The following is a 21,114-nucleotide window of genomic DNA, read 5'->3' as shown; positions in this document are numbered from 1 at the left end:
ATATTATAAGTTTGATATTTTATAATATAAGTTTACTGATTCCCACAAATCTCAGCGTTCATATAGCAGTACCTTTTTTCTAATAAGAAAAGAAAAAGAGTATGTTCTTAAGAACATCTCCAATACAAGTTATTTATAATTTTTTACTATTTGCTAAACCATTTAGGCTATCCCATCGGGAGGTTTTTGGCAATCTGCTCACCAATTTTGTAAATAAAGAAAATAAAAATTAAATAATTAATGGTGAATTAGCCACAACCGCAACCCTAGCTAACACTTGTTCACTCAATTTCTTTTCTTTTTTCTTTTATATGTCATATTCTATTTTTTATTGATTTATAATTTATACGCTAAATATTATCTCAATAAAATTAGCAAAAATTATTAAATTTTATAAAAAAAAAAGTTCTCTTTAAATAGAGTATAATATCGATATATTTCCTATTTAATTTTAATTTTTTATTTATAATAAATAGTTTGTTTGGGTTGAGTTGCTAATGCGGTAAAAATTATGTTAGATTGGGTTGCATAGTTGGAAGGAAGAAAAATTATTTTTTAATAGAAAATTTGGGTTAGGTTGGATTGTTGATGGAGATAGTCTTAGTATTATTAAACACTAGTGGAAATGATAACTTTTTTGTTTTTTTTATTGACCAGTTAATATATATTGAATGGTCAATATAATATAAAGGTTTGTCCAATTTAACCCTTTATCTTTAAGAATATTTCATTTTACCTACATAATTTTATTTTAATTGAAATAATATTTATTTCTTTAGTAAATAATTATTTCTATTAGATGTTACAAATATTTATATATTATAACTACGATAAAGTTTAATACAAACCATATTTTAATATAAACATGATGTGTTTAAAAACAACTAATTAAATGAAGGGGTTTTAATAAACAATTTATATACATGTGTATCAATTAGTTAAACTTTTAAAAAAAGCTATGTTGAGGTTAACCATTGGAGATGTAACTTAATTAGAGCTTAAAACTAATAGAATTGTGAGTTGACAATAACTTTAAGTTATAAGATAACTTAACCATTGAAGATGCTCTAAAAAAAGAACATGCTAGCCATATTTTTTTAAAATTTATTTTTCGATTAGCCAAAAAGAAAATACCATAATAGCAACAATTTTTGCAAATCACCATTAGCGAAGATCTACCCTCCCCCTCTCTCTCTCTCTCTAGTCATATGTTTCTTTTGTGGTTGAATTTATTAATTAAATTGCTAATTTGTGTTCATTAGAGTTATTATTGAAGGTTAAAATGATAATTTTCTTATTCAACAACCTTACCAAACAACATTGAATAATGCACATACATTGTAATGGTTCAACATTAGATCATTCAATTTCTACAAAACAATCCCTACAAATAGTTTCTTGATCGTTATACTCTTATGAAAGCTAAGACTAATTGCCCAACTAAACTAAAACCATTTAGTATGAATCTTACATATAGTATGCCAAATAAGCTCTAACAGATATGCAAAAAAAAAAAAAAAAACAAATCCCTTACATTTTCAAATAGGCTTTTATCTTATAATACTTTATAAATATTAATGTTAGAGCGTGACTTGGAAATTAGTGACCTCATGAATAATCCGACTCTATATAAAGTGAACAAACACGAATAGCAATTTCGAAGGAATAAGTGTTTGGAGTAGGTTGGGAGTTGTTAGGCCCGACCCTATTATATCTAGGATTTTCAGTTATTAGTATTCGTAGCTAGGTTTTTCAAAATGTATAATTTTTGTAACATATGAGTAATAGAAGAGCTTTTCAGTTCCTACCCATGCAAGTAAGTCAAATCGACCGAACCACTTTAATTCTTTGTCTCGTTTTTCACTGCTTTCTTTGTTTGCTTCCATAACAAGTTGGAACCATATGATATGGTAGCAAACATGCCCTTCTTTTTCTTTTTGTTCAATAATGGTGTATAGTACACACACAGTCGAATATAATTAACGACTTATAAGAAAATGAAATATAAAGAAGGCATTAGTTTTGATAAAACGTTTTTCATGAAAAACGTGTTGCATAAAATACTATGCGTTCTCTATAGACAATCACCAAAATACAAATGTCTGACTGCTTTCTGTGGTTCCTTCATACTTTTTTGATGATTAAAGATTCAAAGCTTATTTTCAGGATCACACTATTAAGGTATTTCGCTTATTGTACTACCAGGATTCCCTAAATACACATCAGGTTCATAATCGTATATGTAATTCCATATACTATTTGTATCTTTACATCGCACATGTTTCAAAGATTTAGTTAATAAAAAAAATTTAAAGCCTTATACCAAAAAGGTTTGAAAGATTTGGTTAAAAACATTGCCCCACCCAAATGCAATTTCATTAGCAGAAAGAGTGAAGATTCACTCTTACAAGTATGCAATCCTGAAAAATATGTAATTGCAATATCAATTTTTTAAGATTATTGGATGTGGACAACATGTTATCTCACCCAAAATATGTCACTTCATCATTCTACTCATATATTGGTGTTATAACACCAAATGTGGAAATAAGTAACATCAAATAACATGTGATAACACCCTATATTTTCTAATTCTTTTTTAATTTTTATTTTTGAGTTTTTTAATTTCTATTTTTCCCATTTGTTATTTTTTTTATTTCTTTATTTATGTCATAATAATTATAAAAAACATATAAATTAATAACATATATAATTTAATTAAATCCTAAATTAAAAATAACATTTAAAAACTAAAAATGACATTACAAAGAAAAAAAACATTGAACAAAAACATACCATAGTCCTAAATTTAAATTAGGAGAAATAGATGTATTGTGTAGGTAGAAATTATATATATAGGGAAAAGTGAATATTAATACAGCCCCACCTAAGCTTAGGTACTAAACCTCATGAAAATACATTCTTTTACTATATAAAGATTGCGGTTAAAGGATTCACGATTAACACTTGAAGATTTAGATTCAAGATTGACCCAATTGTTTTGATAAAGAAGCAAGAATATTAATTATTTTCGACCTTCGTGACTGTGGAAAAAACGTTATGTTCAGTAGGATGAAATAATAAACGATAATGGAGGAAAGAAAACAGGGATAGTAAAACAATAATGAAGGAAAAAAATGTTATCGATGATGGTATATTACCAAGTGAAAACCAAACCGGGTATATTTACTAAGTTAAAACGACATATTTTAGAGGTTTAATACCTAAGCTTAGGTGAGGCTGTAATGTATATTCCCTATATATATATATATATATATATATATATATATATATATATATATATATATATATATATATGTTAGCCAAAGGTATAAATTGTGACCGTTTCTCGGAAAATTCAAGCAAAAAACGATGTTACTTCCCGTTGCCACCATAACGGCCAATAAAGCGCCCTAAGGCAGTGTTCAAGCCGTTATGGTGCCGTTTTTTTGGTGCCAGATCATAATAACGCGTATGGGTGTTGCCCATACCAAGTGGTCTAAGTCTCGGTCTTAATTAAGAAAAACCATGCCTTTATGCACGTGTTCAAAGTTTATCACCAAATCAAGCAAGACATCGATCTCATATGCAAAAATCAACCTAAAATTTGGGCAACAACCTAACATAAAATAAAACTGACATGAAAACTATGATGATAATATTGTATGTGAGAATCTTAGCCACAAATTCACAAGTCTTAGCCCACAGTGGGATCCGATTGCATACAAAATGACATTTGAGTCCATTTTACATTGGATTTCACATGAATGCGTTAAAGTGAATCTTTCAACGATAGAAAATTAGATTCATATATTTGTAAATGAGTCGAGTTAACTTACTTTAGATTAATAATGGATCAATCTGTTAAAAATTAAAATTTGTCAGAAATTCATTTGTACTTTAACCATCAAAATCATTTTATGTTGAGAATTAGATTTTATTTTCATATTTTTGGTTAAAAAATATGAACATAAAACCGATTGGAGGTCAGGGTCTACCCCACCTATTTTGTACTACATAAAAATTAAAAATCTACACGTTTTGACCTATTTCACCAACATACATTTCTTGCCTTTTTTGCCACTTAAACACATTACATCATATACAATGCGTAAACCTACATGGATATTTCATCCCATGTAAAAGACCTTTTAAAAAATAAAAATAATTGACAAATTTCTAAATTGCATATAATAATATGTGGTAATCTAAAGTCAAAACACGAACAGTGTCATCAAACGTCATTCAAGTTATTCTTCGAGGTTTAGAGAGAAAAATAAAAGTCTTAAAAAGAAAAGAAAAAAATACGAAGAAAATATTTAAGTTATATAAAACAACTTTTTGGTAGTAAAACTAAAATCACAAAGTCAAAATGTAAAATAAAGTTATGGCTAAATGAGATATTTATTTATTGCTAAAGAATAAAAACTAAAAATATACGAAAAGTTGCGATAATTTACTGCTAAATCAAATATTACTATTATTTTCCATATACTCTCTTAGTCGGAAATACACACAATGGTTCAGAAACGATGAACAGAGAGAGCATCTTGAATCTTGATGAATTTAAAACCATTCGTGTACGCATTTTCACACTAAAAGTGAGGATCTTGGAAGAAACTATCAACATCCCAAGCCCACGATTTCACATCAACGTCCAATTCCGACAAGATTTCGTTTGATTCCGTTCCGATTTTCTCTGGAAAATTAACTTCTTCAAGGATTATCGGAGAAGGTATTCGAAAATCAAAGATATCATCTTCGAAATTTGAATCGTAATTCAAATATTCATTGGAAAACGGATTGTTGGCAAGCGCTTCGTCGGTTTGTTTCGGTTCTAATTGGTTTTCAGAAGCATCTTCCGTTTTGTCAAAACGTAAAACAGAGGTCGGAGAGGAAAGATCAGGCGACTCATTGCCGGAGTATTGTTCAGGGATCGAGACCGGAGTAATTTCCGGTGTTTCCGGTGGAGGTGGTTGCAGTAGATTCGTCAAAGCTTGTGACCCACGTAACTCAATTGCTCTCCGATCATAAACTAACGCCGCCTCCTCCGCCGTATCGTAAGTACCCAACCAAACTCTCGCCCGCCTCACCGGATCACGAATCTCCGCTGACCATCTCCCCCACGGCCGCTGTCTTACTCCACGAAACCTCCGCTCATTCCCCAAACACTTCCCTGAACCTCTCCCTACTTCAACCCCCGCCGCGGCAGCTGGTTCCTTTTTCCGACGACTCTGTTTCTTTTTACAAGCATCACCACCGTTTTCCTTCAAGATTTTCCCACAGCAATTCTCTTCAAAGTTAATCACACTAACATACCTTTTGATATTCCGGCGGCCCAATTGTGAGTTTTCTTCATCACTTGAAAAATCAGTCGCATCCCAATCCGTCATTGAAATCGTCACCACTTTTGGTGAATCCGTTTCTGATTGTTGCTTGGTGGTGATCGTTCGCTTCACTCTGAATTTGGGAGAAGAACCCCGAAATTGTGGTTCCATTTTTCACATCAGTAGAGAGATGGAATGGAAGTGAAGAATGTTTAAAGCGAATTATTAATTACCCGAAAATATATGAAACGCCGGAGCTAAAATGGAGGGACTGATGGTGGAGAGATTCAATTGGTTTGAATGAGTGTAAATAGCAAATGAAGAAAGAGAAATGAAAGGGAAGGAAGATCCTTTTATTTACTAGACTACTTTTTATGGATTCATACCATTTATTTTTAAATATTATTCATCCAATTTTTATATTTTATTTTTGGAGAGTACGTTTTTCTAAGAAAAGTACATCATTAGGCGTTGTATCAAGTCTGAGAAATAGTTTCTAACGTATTATGAATAAATGCCCTTCCATATAATTATTACAATTAATTTAATAGTTTAATTTAGGGTAACAAAATATATAATAAATATAAAAAATGCGATTGAATAATCCATCATGTATGAGACGAATTCCAAATTTACCCATTATTATGTTTCAAAATGAATAAAGTTATATATATATATATATATATATATATATATATATATATGTATATATATATATATTATTACATTTGAAAAGAAATAGTATAGGTTGAATGAGCAAATGTTGTTCAAGAAAAAATGTTTTCTTTACAATTTTTTTTTTTAAAACAGAAAATGAATGGTACATATTAGGGGTGTTCATAACCGGATATCCGAAAATTCGGATATCCGAATTTCGGATATCCGAAATTTCGGATAGTTGATTTTTGGTATCCGATTCCGTATCCGAAATTTCGGATACCAAAACGGATATCCGAAAATTTGTAATTTTGTTCAAATTTGAAAGTTTTTATATTAGAAAAATATATTTTTAAATTAGAAAGGCATATGAAGTAATATATGTATTTAATTAAGGGTATTATGAATATGTTTTAGTTACTAACATTCATATTATAAGAAATATGTGATTAAAATAACATATAATGTATAAACTAAAATCAAAATTTTCGGATATCGGATATCCGAATTATCCGAAAAATCTAAAAACACTATCCAATTCCGATTCCGAAAAATCGGATATCCGAAATTTCGGATATCCGATTTTTCGGATAATTCGGATTCGGAATTTCGGAATTTCGGATCGGAATTTCGGATACGGATATTTTGAACACCCCTACATACTACATAAAATATTTTTTTTACCATTAATATTTACTTGAAACTAAGTAAAATAATCTAAATTTAGAATTTATTAAATTGTAATTGTAATTTCCATGAGTTTAATTTTTATTTATTTATTTATTATTTATAAACTTGAAAGTATTTCTTTTCAGTTTTAATGAATTCGTTATTAATTTCCTTGCTCACCAAGGAATTCCAAATGGAGAATAATTTTATATATTTTTATTAATAATTTATTTATTTACTAGATTAATCAGAAACCTAAACCAAGTTTTTAAATAATTGGTAGTTGGAGATATGTACCTACTTTATAATTTATTATAATTTATCTAAGACTAAGTTTTTTACAAAGATCTAAATTCTTCTTAAAAGTAAAACTATATATATATATATATATATATATATATATATATATATATATATATATATATATACTTATAAAGCTAGCATTTTTTCTTGAATCTCATGCATTTGAAACCCCCTTTTTTAACTTTCTTTCACCACATTCATTTGAAACTCCCATGACTTTTCAATTTCTTTACAATAATATTATAAATAAGTTAAATAATGTTCTATAAACAAGAAATGGTGTTTTATTACAATGTCTTCATCCCACATCGATGGTGAGAGTAAACAAGAGAATGTTTCCTCTTCTATAAATAGGAAAGGTTGTGAAATGTTTCAAAGGGACCAAACCATGAGAACTTCCTCATGCCTACCTTTGTACGATTTTGAAGGTATTATTTGGTGAGATTGTCTATATTGGCAAGTGTCCAGTTAACTTTTAGAATTCCAAAAATGGTTTTGAACCGAATTTTTTCAGGTCTAAACCGTGTTTCAGTTAGAAAAAAAATTATGTAGTTGGGTATATTGAGTTGAACGAAGCTGGATCAATTTGGACCGATAAAGAAATCATTTTCCTTTCACAACAAACATTTGAAACTCCCATGATTTTTCAAATTATTTATAATAATATTATAAATAAGTTACATAATTTTATATAAATATAAAAAAGCATCTACCTAAACCTAAAATTATAACTGTTCGAAAAATCACTTTGATTCAAAAGCACGAAATATATACAAACCTGGTTTCACTAGAAAAAAAAATATGTAGTTTGGTATATTTAGTTGAATCGGTCCGAGTTTGATATATTTGGACCATAAAAGAAGCATTTCCCTTTCACTACATACATTTAAAACTCCCATGATTTTTCAAATTGTTTCCAATGATATTTTAAAAAAGTTACATAATGTTATATAAATATAAAAAAAACATCTACCTAAACATAAAATTATAATTGATTGAAAATTCGATTTGATCAAAAGCACGAAATATATACGCAGATTATATTTTATAAATGAATTCTTTTTATAATGAACTTTTGAATCTTGAAAATACATATAAACAAACTTTCTATATTGAGTACCTAACTGAATTTATGATTTTAGAATTGAACAAAAAGTTATTCAATAAAAACTTACTTTTTTGGATAGCAACTTACGAGATTATAGAAAAATGAAACTATTGAACAATAAAGAAAGGGTAAACAAGAGAAATGGTGTTTTACTAAATAAGTTGAATAATGTTTTATAAACAAGAAAGCGTGTTTTATTACAATGTCTTCATCCCACATCGATGGTGAGAGTAAACAAGAGAACGTTTCCTCTTCTATAAATATGAAAGGTTGTGAAATGTTTCAATGGGACCAAACCATGAAAACTTCCTTATGCCTACCTTTTTAGGATGTTGAGGGTATTCTTTGGTGAGATTGTCTTTATTGGCAACTGTCCATTTAAGTTTTAGAATCCCGAAAATGGTTTTGAACAAGATTTTTTTAGGTTCAAACAGAGTTTCAGTTGAAAAACCGTTATGTAGTTTGATATATTGAGTTGAATTGGTCTGAGTTTGATCAATTTGGACCGATAAAGGAAGCATTTTCCTTTCAGCACATACATTTGAAACTCCCATGATTTTTCAAATTGTTTCTAATAATATTATAAATAAGTTACCTAAACATGAAATTATAATTGTTTGAAAAATAAATTTGATTAAAAAACACAAAATATATACAAACCGGGTTTCAATAGAAAAAACGTTATGTAGTTTGGTATATTAAGTTGAATTGGTCCGAGTTTGATCAATTTGGACCGATAAATGAAACATTTTCCTTTCACCACATATATTTGAAACTCTCATGATTATTCAAATTATTTATAATAATATTATAAGTTACATAATGTTATATAAATATAAAAAAATCTAACTAAACATAAAATTATAATTGTTTGAAAAATCACTTTGATTCAAAAGCACGAAATATATACTCGATTATATTTTATAAATGAATTCATTTTATAATGACATTTTTAATCATGAAAATACATATAAACAAACTTTCTATATCAAGTACCTAACTGAATTTATGATTTTAGGATTTAACAAAAAGTTATTCAATAAAAACTTAATTTTTTATAGCAACTTATGAGATTACTGAAAAATAGAACTATTGAACAATAAATTTTCTGGATAACGTTTTTTTTTTATTATTTAATATTTTATTTAACAAAATGAAATTATTGGAAAATAAAGAAATGAGTTTAATTAAAATGTTTTCATCCCATATTGATCGTGAGAGTAAACAAGAGAATGTATTCTCCTCTATAAATAAGAAAAGTTGTGAAATATTTCAAAGGGACTAAGCCATGAGATCTTCATTGCATCTAACTTTGTAGGACGTTGAGTGTATTCTTTGGTGAGATTGTCTTTGTCGACAAGTGACCAATTAAATTTCAGAATTTCGAAAATGATTTTGGACCGTATTTTTTAGATTTGGATCGAGTTTAATAAGGATCCGAGTGTCTTCTGGCTGAGTTAGGCAAACTCGCTTCCATTGGAGGCCGAGTTTAAGTAACATGCCGAGTATTTGGTTGTGTTAGCCAAGTTTTACAACCCTGCATGTAATACAATTTAAAGTTTTAACCTTATAAAAGACGTCACTATTATCATATGTTCTACATAATTATGATAATATTTATGATACAAAACATTTTTTTTACTATTTAAGATAAAAAGTTGTCTCTATTATCATATGTTGTATAGAATGATAAAATTTAAGATAGATAAAAAGATGTCTCTATTATCGTATTTTCTACATAATGATAATATTTAATATAAACGTTTTAATTTAATATGAAATTATTATTTAATAGATATCAATAACGATTTATTTATTAATTTTTTTTTCTATTTTAATCATATAACTTTGTATATGCAAAACAACTTCAAGTTCCAACCTTATCTCTTATAATATAGTTCAACATAATAACAATACTAAAAATCATTTTTTATATTTTTTATGAAATTATTATTTAATTGTTAATAACAATGATTTAGTTATTTTTAATATAAAATATTTTTATATATCCCACGCAACGCGCGGGCATTCGCCTAGTATATATATATATATATATATATATATATATATATATATATATATATATATATATATATATATATATATTTGTGTCAGTGTGTGTGAATTTTCAAAAGTGATGCATGTATTGGAATGAATTATTTTAATAACCGTGATATTTTTATGTCAAAATAACTTTATTGTGGTATAAATAACTTATATTTTTATACAACATCAAATATTTGAATTTAAGATAGGAAAATATTATATTTATTTTTATTATATTTGTATATATAAATGAACGATAATACACGTTGGTTACACAATAACCCTTTCAAAGTGATGTAACTTATTTTTTGTCATATCGTATTTGTTTTCGTATTTATATTTTGACATTTCTAATAATTAATTTACATAACACTTTACATTTATAAAAGTAATCCTATTTGATAGTAGTAAGCATTTTGATTATTTCTTTTTTATAATCGAGTCTGCTTGTTTCATGCATGTTTTATTTTCAACGGATTAAATTGATATAAAAGATATTGCTAACTGCTAAATAACAAGTTTAAGATAACATACTTTTTTATTTATAAATAACGTTTTATTTTTTTATTCCAACGTTGATTATAAATATAAATATATAATTTACCTAAAATATATAATATATATTGATTATTGATTTGTATAAAAGGTGTCTGTTATTGTACCCTTTAGATTTGCTAATTTTGTTATGTCTAGTACATATCTTACTTTCTTGTTTTAATAGACAAATGGTGACGTTTACGAGGTGAAAACTTGGGGTGCAAGGCTCCAACCCAGCTACGCATGTCGTTGTCACTGACTTCGGAAAACCATCTCTTATAATCGAATATGGTTTTATTTCAATAATTATATTATATACTTTTTATTCCGTAGATATTTACCTATAGATTTTTTAGATTGTGGTTAATACGGTAAATTTATGGGAAAATGACTTAAAATGATAATATATTTTTCGATTTGTACATATCTGGTCAAATCCTCCGTCTCCACCCTTATGTCTTTGGCCACCGACCTTCCTTTTACCTCATATCCGAACTCTCTACCCATTTTTCTTTTCTGTCAAAACCCCTTCCTGTTCGACCACCGTTTTCAAGGCTCTAAAACAACCATTGGAGACTTCTTGGATTTGATGGTCAAAGCATTGTCGACATCGCAGAAAGAAAAAGTGAGGAGATGATTTTCTTTTTTCTAGGTTTCTTCTTCTTCATGGTGGATCTGTAATTGAATTTTCTTTTTCTGGGTTTCCTCTTCATGGGGCGGCAATGATGAACACCAGAAATGGAAAATAGAATGGGAGAGGTGAGGGCTGAGGGGGTGAGCAAAAACTGAACCGCAAACCGAAAAAAACGCATAAACCGAAACCGAAATGACAACCGACAGTGCGGTTTTTAGTTTTGCAAAAACCGAAAATGTTTGGTGCGGTGCGGTTCTCTAGTCTTGCAAAATCCGTAAAAAACTGAACCGCACCGAATATAATATATATATATATATATATATATATATATATATATATAAGAATGAAGAACTCATGATAATTAAATTTTTTATAAATATAAATATCTATCTTATCAGAGAATGATTATATATATATATATATATATATATATATATATATATATATATATATATATATATATATATTATATTTACAATAACAAATAATGTTTATTATATTTTTTAACATATGAATATGAAGAGTACCAGTGATGATAATATCATTTTTATGAATACATTAGTTGATATTAACTCATGTACATGCGAAACAAATATTATATTTAATTCGTATTCTATTCAAGCATTAGAAGAATGTTGGATGAGTGGTTATGTCATTTGAGTTCATACCTATTAATAGGTGGTGGTACCGATTCATCACTATATAAAGTTTCTTAAGAAATGATTAACACTCCTCATCCGAGTCAAAGTAACTCGTTGAGTTACCTGATTTTTAGTAAAAAGGCAAAACAAAACCAAATAAAAAAAACTGACAAAAAACCGTAAAAAAAAAAACCGAACCGCAAAAAACCGTATCAAAAACCCCAAAAACCGCATCAAAAACCCCAAAAACCGAACCGCATACAAACCGAACAGTGCGGTTTCTAAACTTCAAAAAACTAAAGTTGCGGTTTTCGGTGCGGTTTTATCCAAAAACCACACCGAACCGCACCATGCTCACCCCTAGTCGGATTAAACATAGTGGAGTCACCAGAGCTTTCAATGGGGGAGGGGAGGAATTGTTTCGGCTGTAGGGGTGTGGGGTTTGTATATACCTATATGAGTTTATTAGATTTATATTCAAGTTGCAAGTTTATTAGATTTGTATGTATATCGATCTAGTTTGTTTTTGTGGCAACATTGCATATTGCATCTTGATTTTTTTTTGTGCAACAATGATTGTATATTTAATTGTTGGTAAGCTGAAGGATGTAGGTAGTGTAGGTTGAGAGTCTTGTTGAAGAAGACGAAGGAGGTGGTGGTGGTTCGCCAAACATGCAAATTACCACAAACCATATGGACCATTTATGTTATTTAAGATAGTAAAACACATATGAAACATGATAAAAATTAATGACAAGAAATTAAAAACCATATCACAATCTCATGATTATATGGTTTTAACAATTTTGTCATTTTTGTTATATAGTTAACTTGGTCCAAGTATTCGATCTTTAGCAACATTTTATTAATCATTAGAATATGGCAATTGGTTGAAGATATAATCTTCAGGCATAACTCACCTTTGGGTATGTCGTATGTATGGGTGGGTTGGTGGGTGGGGATCGGGGGTGGGGGTGGGGGTGGGGGGTTGTTGAGCCATAATGCCCTTTCTTGAAATAGATGTGGCAATCCATGACATGACATAAAAAATACACGATACAAAATAAAATTAAAACAAAATTAAATTTCGAATTCATGTTAGTGTCAAGTAAAAAACATGACATTGTGTTACGTTGTGTTAAAAATTTGACACAATATTAATATGTATTTATTTTTACTTTTATCATATTTTAGTTGGTTTATTTTCGTATTAACAAAACAAAATCCGACATCTTCGTATTATATAAAAATTATCGTGTAATATTAGTTAAAAAAGAACATGACTGTCATCCCATTTAAGAAGCAAAAAGTGTGTAGTACTATACCAGTATACCGGGCTAAATGTTTTAAATGCATAATATAAGCCCTTTGCTTGTTGGCCAAAAAAGTAATATATGCTCTTTATGGCAACGTTATTTCTTGGACCACGTAGTATATAGGCCCTTTATGTCATGTTGGTTTTTGGCCCACGTAGTGAATAGAAAAGAAACGTGGATCATTTTTGTTTGTAAGTTTATATCACCCTAATTTTTGAATTTGCGTGATGTTTATTTATTTATACACACACCCATAGTGCCAAAAGTCCTCGGTCCATGGGCTTATGTTTTGTATATATTTGTTGTAGATCACCTGTGAATTAATAAATAATTTGTACCTACGGATTTCGTTGTGGCAGCCCCTTTAAGCGGCTACATGGACCCTATTTGAAATTGGGTCCCACCACTTTTATTACTAAAAAAACCCTTCAAAAAGTCCTATTTTTTACTAAAACTCTCATTGGCATCCACTTTTACATTAAATGGATAATGATTTGAGAGGGTAAGGTACTTTAGTCATTAAATTATTTTTAGTGTTTTATTAACCTTTAAACTTGTTGAAACGTATACATTATACCAGTATGACCGACTATAGTGGGTTTTTGCCGGTTTCCGTCGTCTTTTCTGACAAACATGAGTTTTCCGGCCACTTTCTCCGGCCAAAACTTGAATTTTCCGACGAAGTTCTTTTTTTGGAAGAGCAAACCTGAAAATTCCTTGAAAACACACACACACACACACCATCTTAACTCAACTCCATTTCTAAAATCGTTTGTGCATCGTAAGTCCAATATATCGAAACCCATATCTGATTTCCAAGGTTTCAAGAGATTTCCAAGTTCTGAAATTGAAGGGTTTCAATGGTTTTTCAAGTTTTGAAGTTCAAGCTTTTTCTGAGTTCAGAAGTTCAAGCTTTTTCTGAGTTCAGTTGTGCTCATCGTGTGGGTAAACTCATACATGAATCAAAAAATCGAAGCTGCATCTGTAACATAAAATCAAAAATTAAAAAAAAAATCAAAACTTGAATCTGAACAAACGAAGAACAAACTCAAATATGGAAAACCAACCTAGAACTTGTTCTCGTGTTCATCATGTGTGTGTGTATGACCCAGAAAAGCCCTAAATCAAAGTTTCCTTTTAGTGAAAACCCCAAAATTGAATCAAAATAGATGGTTTCCTTCATTAACCAGAAAAATAATGGGTTCTTCATATACGTGTTTGTGTGGGAGAAGAACAATGAAGCCTCATGTTGGTTCTCCAAAGGAAATTGATTGCAGGTGGGTTCTTGTTCTTCAAAATCGAATATGAATCTAAACAAACGAAATGAAGCTTTGAAATCTAAAAGAAATCTTGAAATCTGAAGCTCAAAATATGTTTGTGTTTATGTTCCAGATCTTAGAACTCTATAGAAGATAAGAAAGAAAGAGAAAAGGAGAAACAAGAAATCTGAAAAATGTGTCAAGAACTCATCTCACCGAAAAATATATTTTGGCCGGAGAAGATGACCGGAAAAACCATGCTTCGCAGGAAAAGACGCTGGAAATCGGAAAAACCCTCTATTACCGGTCATAATGGTATATTTTAATAAAAAAAACAAGTTTAAGGGTCAACAGTACACCAAAAATAGTTAAGTGACCAAATATGTCCTTTTATGAATAATTGATCCAATAATAATATTGATGGTCAATGGATACTAAATCTGGTCATTGCTTACCCTGAACTTTTTTACTTTAATAATAATTTGTACTTATTGATTGTTTTATCTATCAGCTAGGATCTCTGTGCCAAATCTAAGGATCACAAGTAAAAGCTAGTTTACAAAGGATGAAGAAGTTTGCTTAAAAGAGTGAAATAGCACCAACCTATTCATACTCTTGATGTATCTCAATCACGAGCTTTCTAGCTGCTTAAAAGCTGACTCAATCATATGACTGTTGATAGTTAGTGCCACACGGACTTAAACTTGCAAATCTTCTAAGAACACCAGTTAAGATAACACATTTGGATGTGATTATAGTATGTCATTATCCTCAACACATATTACATTACACGATATGCTTAAACACTAAATAAAACAACACCTAAAATCTACTTGCATATAAGAAAAGAAGAAACCCGAAATAAAAGATTTTATCATATCTTTATGCGGAGGCACCTCAACTGAAAATCAGAGATCCTCGCTGCAAAAACTCGATGGCACAACCGTAATTTCCAAACGACCCGTCCATTCTTCTCCAGGCTTCAATGTAATCGGCTTTTCTATCGCTGCACCATCCACACATAGCATTTGCTTGTACTCATCGTCTCCTAAATCCGTCATTGCTTTTGATTTCTTTTCCCATGGATTCCACACCACTAAACAAGAAAAATACATCAACAATTTAATGTCAGATTACTTCATTTGACTTTTTTAGGTCAAACAAACAAAGTTTCATATTCAACTTCACGTTGATTCTTTGGTTATTTGGAAAATTAGTCGGTTTGACCTCAAAAGTCAAGAAAAGTATACAAAAAACAACTTACCCACATCCGGTAGCCCTTCCTTCCTCAACACATACGTTCGCTTCCTTTCATGATCAAGTACAGCAACACAATTTGGAGAACTAAGATAAACACGATCAATCTGAAACAATGTTACATTAAAAAATAAACATGATTAAAAATGTATGATTTGAGAATTAGGAAAGTATAAAGATAGATTTACCTCGGATTCAAAAGTAATAGCATCTCCTTGTTCTGTAAATCGTTCTCTTTTAAAAAGGTTGTCAAAGTAGTCCATTGTTTCTAGCCCTTCGATCCTCACTTCACTATGAAATGAATCAACAGCGTGAGCTTTCAGTAATAAAAAACACAAGATTTCATAAAATTAAATTCCAAAAAGAAAAACATACCTGATGTCAGAAACAGAGAGATACGAGTGGTAAGCAAACGAGAAACTGAAAGGCTTCCCATTCACGTTCCTAATACGAGATGTTAACGATAAATTCCCATCCATCCCCAGGCCAACTCTAAGACGAAACTCAAAGCTGCAGAAAAAGGGGATTAATATTTTATCAGCTTAAGTACTTAATGGGTTAAGCCAAAAAATATGGCTTAATGTACTAAGACACTAATCCTTTTCCTATTTGCCCTTTTTGCCTCTCACGTCAAAATTGATTAATATTGTGAATTTCTTTTTTGGAATGTGAAGGGTAAAATGGTCATTTAGTCCCGTTTATTCGGTCTTGAAAAGAAACAACTCTTGCGTATACAACACTTTATCCATACACACATGACACATCATTACCCATTCAGACACTTTACCCGTATAGGACTTAATGGGATAAAACGAAAAGATACGTAAACTCTGTGTAAAAAATGGTTGAAATAGGGTACGGTATAGTTTATTGGTAATAGGTGAAATTACAAAAATAACCTGTGTGGCCAAAATTTGAGATCTTCTTCGGACGGTTTGAGTAGCAAATCGACAAAAGATTTGCCATGGGAATCGTTGGCGGGAAGTGGCGGAGGATCATCATCAACCGTCCAAAGTTTGTTTCTTGCAAATCCATGTTGCTCAAGTGAATCACAATTACCAAACTATATATATATATATATATATATATATATATATATATATATATATGTCAAAAGGTACAAATAAACGAATAAGTCAACTTTGATTTGTCCATTGTTCATATGGTTATAAATTTATAATGCACGAAAATTATCAACATACCTGAGGAAAACAAATCGGAATGCCTCCTCGCATTGCCTTTGGTGGCTTAAAGATTGCCTAAAATTGTTAAAGAGTAAAGACTAATATATCATCATCAGTTTCACAAAAAAAACCCCAAAACTAATTACAAGAAAATGAAAATTAAGGGGAAGAAAGGCCACACCTTGCTACTTGTAAACAAAAGTTCTTCACCTCGTTCATTTCGCCATGAAATCACCTGACCTCCATGCAAGCTAACCTATGAAAATATGCAAATACAGACATGAATTAGCAACCTACTTTCATTTATTTGTTTATTTTCTTTTCTTTTTGTTACAAGATTGTATTTTCTATTTCATGTTCTTATCTAGGCATTTTATTATGAACTATTTACCTAATTATAGCATTAGACTTTCAAAAAACTTCTTATTAGGACATTATACTTTGAAGAATCTATCCAATTAATATTATAGCAGTGAAAATTGCTATAATAGGAAGAAATGAAAGGAGGATGTTATAATAAAGAAATCAAAATTTATGGAAGATAAAATAGTAACTAACTCTAGCTGAAGCTCCTTGTGGATTCCGAAGCACGATTTGCTCGATTCCATTCCAGTCTTTTGTCCTTTCGAGGGCCAACCTGGAATCCCAAACCGCTGCAGAGTGCCCCATTTTTCTTACCTCTCTTGCAAAAATTAATGGCTAATTAAAATCTTTTAAATCAGCAATTACTTATTCCGATATTTTCCAAATCAGACCCTCAAAATATTCCATTAAGACACTTCTTGAAAATGGGATTCAACATGAAACCCCCTTGAATTACAATCTTTGAAAACTGATGCTTTTATTCACGCCACCTAGCAAAGGATAAGATGGACAAAAGTCAAGATTTTGATACAAGAGTTTAGAATCCTTACCAAATATTCAACCCCAAAAAGATTCAAACGAAAATTTTCAAACAAGTAAAAAACACATGTCCTAAACATAATTACACGTCATGGTTTCAAGACTTTTTTTTTTTTTTTTTTTTTTCTTTGATAACTTTACCTTGGTTAATATAAGCTAAGATATTGATAGATGCATGATCTAGTACCTGAAGTTCAACCAAAATAAATACCCAACATATTTGTCAAACGTGTATACTTAAAAGTACTCTATCTCACGTGAAGAGTCAACTTTAAAGTTTAGAAGGAATCTAACCATAATTGTTTAATTATTTTACACTTCATCATATAACAATTAGCAAAAAAATCCAACTAATTTCTTATTTGATGCATAAACTCCTATCTTAAATTTGACACAAAAAAAAAAAAAACAACGAATTTTTCAAGTAAAAACGAATCAAATGAAGCATAAAACTAGCAAAACACATGAACTTAACTAGATAACTCCTTTCATCCCTAAAAGTTTCGATTTACATTTTAGACGAATATAGAACAACTTTTTTTAGCAATTTCATCCTTCAACAAAACGACTCTTCATCCAATCTTTTATCAAAAAGGTATTTGAAGAATATCAAGTTTGAATTTGTGTTGAACTTTTTGATTTGAAATATAAAAGAGATTGTAAACTTTTTTGAAATAGCCCGTAAACTACAAACAAGGGGTGAAACTTTTTGCCACCAGCCTGTTGGTGAAATTTTATTGGACAATACTCGATTATGGTTTGTAAATAATCAGACCCAAAAAAGATTCTAAATTGGACATTTTTTTAAAAAAACTGGGGAGAATTTACTCAACATTTCCATGGAAAATTTCCTAGAAATAATTCCAACCAACAATGAACAAAAACCCGCATCCTTAAATTGAAATCCAAATCAAAATCTCAAAATTAAATTCAAAAACAAAAACTTTGATTACAAAGTGATTAGGGTTTCCCTCAATCAAATTCACACTCCCCCAATCCCAACTTTTTCCCCAATTTCAAGAAAGCAAGAGCAAGAACACAAGTTTGAAACAGTTTGCATCGCACATTACCAAATGAGGATAATCAAACTTCCAAAACAAAAAATGAACCCAATTCCACAAATTGGATCCAAAACCTCACAGGCAGACCTTCTGCAACAGTAACAAACTATATCTGTAATAATAACCACAACAAGCAAGGAAATCGTCAAATATAAACGACACCCACTTAAGGAAACAAGAAACAGTAGATAAAGAACACAATACACGAACAAACTGAATCAACTTACAAAAAATTTCATATACATTGATGGTTTGAGATGCGTAAACCGCTTGAAAGAGAGAAATATGATGAGAATTCAGGAACTTTAAATAAAGTTTGGGGGTTTTGTTTTCAGTTTTTAAAATACTGGGCAAAAACAGAATAAAGAAACATGGGGTAAGAGGCAAGATTGTGAAAACATGTGCATGAACATAATAAAATAAATTAATTTAAGCATAAATTAAGGGGAAATAAATGAAGGGGTACCTTAGAAATTTTTATCTGCTTCGGAGGAGGGGAAGGACGTGGAAGATACGTGAAGTACATGTAGATTGTACAAACGGTCAAGATTTGAAAAAGCTACAAGAAATTGAGGAATTCAGAGATTTATTCAATTATTTTTTAATTTAAATTGTCGGAGGGGACAAAAAGGATTCAACTTGATGAATGAAATTGGATCAAGACGATGGTAGGAGTAGAACTAGGGATGGCAAATGGGCCAAGATGAGAATAGATAGTCAATATTATCACTTTGAACCCTTCTTCTACTGCGTAAATACATTTAGACCCCTCATGTCTTTTAAGCGAATAGTGGGAGAACTTCATTCTCACAAAACGGAATTCGGTTTTCAATCATTTATGATGATATTTGTCTAACAATCATAAAATTGCTTACGAAATGCTAATACAATGGATGTATACCCATTTTTTATAACCAATTATAGATCTTATACATGTGATTTATTAAAATAAATCCGATATATTTGTATTTATAAAATGGATCGAATAAAGGAATGATGGCAATGAAACTTGTTGTGAATAGGGTGTGTCCTTGTTGGTTTTGGTGTGTTTGCCATGAACGGGCACTTACATTCATTTATTATAACTAGAGGAGAATTAGTTGCGTCTTTGGCGCTGTGTTTTTTTTTCCTTATTTGAAGCTGTAGCAAACGATAGAACATATTATAATATTTATGAAAACATATTACATATATAGAATGGGTGTTCATACGAGTTACATAGGAAGCACAACATTATATTTAGAAAGGCAAGTTAGTTTAATTGTTTATACCAAAATGCATTAAACATAGAAACGTATTAGAAGTAGGGATGTTTGTCGTCGGGGAGGTTTTTGACCTTTTTTTGAGATTTTGAATAAGGGCTTCATATTTCTTTTGCATCTTGTGCATGGTCTTCAGCAGTTTTGCACTCTCATAGTTGTTGTCGAACAAGAGTTGTTGCATCTTTAGGTTTCCACATGAATTGAGACATGTTCATAATTCCGGCGTCATCTGTTCATGATTCCCAGAAATCCACCAGTAGAGAGTTTAACTGTTGTTGCTGATGGTTTGAAAGTGAATAAAATAGAGAGAAATCACAACTAATCAAATAAAAAACACAAAACCAATCAACATTCAAAGAATGAAAATAGTAACAAACCTTTAAATTATTAAAATCGAACGGAATTTCATAACCGTTATGCCGTTTTTAAAATTTACAGACCTGCCCTGCAATAAATATGTTGAGATACACAACCTATTTAACAGATTATTAGATTTGAAACAAGGCAATTGTCGTCCAATTTTTCTACGAATATAATCATTAAATTTTTAAAAGTCAACTAACCCTTCATTATGTGGTATTCACCCGATTAATAATCCTAAAACAAACATAAATAAATTTTAAGTAGGAAATGATAGGAAACTTTAAGTACATTGTTGAATGCATGTAATCATTTTTAAGAAGGAAATATCAGAAATGTCATTTTGACTAAAATGAACTCAAATTATTAAACTTTGTTGGAAATGAGTGAGCTGAATACAGGAAACCAAATAAGTTACTATGAACTGATTTTTTTTTTTATTTTTTTTTTATTTTATTTTTTATTTTTGTAAAAAATCTAAAATAAATCAAACTTCCCTCGCTTTTAATTCCTTGTATTAGCATCCTAATGTTGGCCATTGAAAACCACTATAAGGTTGCATAGGTATAAGAAAAAAAATCCAACTGATG

At 30.1% G+C, this 21,114-nt stretch overlaps 2 protein-coding genes across 6 annotated transcripts; both read right to left on the bottom strand.

Annotated features, from left to right (window-relative positions):
• Nucleotides 1-4,395: 4,395 nt before the first annotated feature.
• LOC145125483 (ethylene-responsive transcription factor CRF5-like) lies at nucleotides 4,396-5,655 on the bottom strand. Its single transcript, XM_079060939.1, has one exon. The coding sequence runs from the start codon at nucleotides 5,496-5,498 to the stop codon at nucleotides 4,596-4,598; it is 903 nt and encodes a 300-aa protein (XP_078917065.1). The 5' UTR covers nucleotides 5,499-5,655; the 3' UTR covers nucleotides 4,396-4,595.
• A 9,570-nt stretch (nucleotides 5,656-15,225) lies between these two features.
• On the bottom strand, nucleotides 15,226-19,517 carry LOC145124848 (putative glucose-6-phosphate 1-epimerase). 5 transcript variants are annotated; one of them, XM_079060312.1, is made up of 10 exons: nucleotides 19,130-19,294; nucleotides 18,907-19,014; nucleotides 17,497-17,792; nucleotides 17,120-17,194; nucleotides 16,957-17,013; nucleotides 16,654-16,817; nucleotides 16,130-16,264; nucleotides 15,943-16,045; nucleotides 15,762-15,861; nucleotides 15,226-15,593 (listed from the first exon to the last, which is right to left on the bottom strand). In XM_079060312.1, exons 3-10 carry the CDS (start codon nucleotides 17,605-17,607, stop codon nucleotides 15,406-15,408), a joined length of 933 nt encoding a protein of 310 aa, XP_078916438.1. In that variant the 5' UTR covers nucleotides 17,608-17,792; nucleotides 18,907-19,014; nucleotides 19,130-19,294; the 3' UTR covers nucleotides 15,226-15,405. The 5 variants fall into 5 exon arrangements, with proteins under 5 accessions (XP_078916438.1, XP_078916437.1, XP_078916440.1 ...); XM_079060311.1 differs by having other exon boundaries at nucleotides 18,912-19,014; XM_079060314.1 differs by lacking the exons at nucleotides 18,907-19,014; nucleotides 19,130-19,294 and adding an exon at nucleotides 19,369-19,517.
• Between the last annotated feature and the right edge of the window lie 1,597 nt (nucleotides 19,518-21,114).

The sequence above is a fragment of the Lactuca virosa genome, chromosome 7, assembly GCF_052849685.1.
Source record: "Lactuca virosa cultivar CGN04683 chromosome 7, Lactuca_virosa_CGN04683_v6, whole genome shotgun sequence".
NCBI classification, from domain to species: Eukaryota; Viridiplantae; Streptophyta; class Magnoliopsida; order Asterales; family Asteraceae; genus Lactuca; species Lactuca virosa.
The sequence above is the reverse complement of the archived record's forward strand: the minus strand, read 5'-3'. Positions and strand labels throughout refer to the sequence as shown.

What these genes read in the sequence shown, in the direction of transcription:
- LOC145125483 (XM_079060939.1), bottom strand. Translation starts at nt 5,498, where the DNA reads ATGGAACCACAATTTCGGGGTTCTTCTCCCAAATTCAGAGTGAAGCGA.
- LOC145124848 (XM_079060314.1), bottom strand. Translation starts at nt 17,607, where the DNA reads ATGGGGCACTCTGCAGCGGTTTGGGATTCCAGGTTGGCCCTCGAAAGG. An exon ending in TTCCGATTTGTTTTCCTCAG is followed by an intron (nt 16,818 to 16,956) that starts GTATGTTGATAA and finishes ATATATATATAG; the next exon opens with TTTGGTAATTGTGATTCACT. An exon ending in CTCTCTGTTTCTGACATCAG is followed by an intron (nt 16,046 to 16,129) that starts GTATGTTTTTCT and finishes TTCATTTCATAG; the next exon opens with TGAAGTGAGGATCGAAGGGC.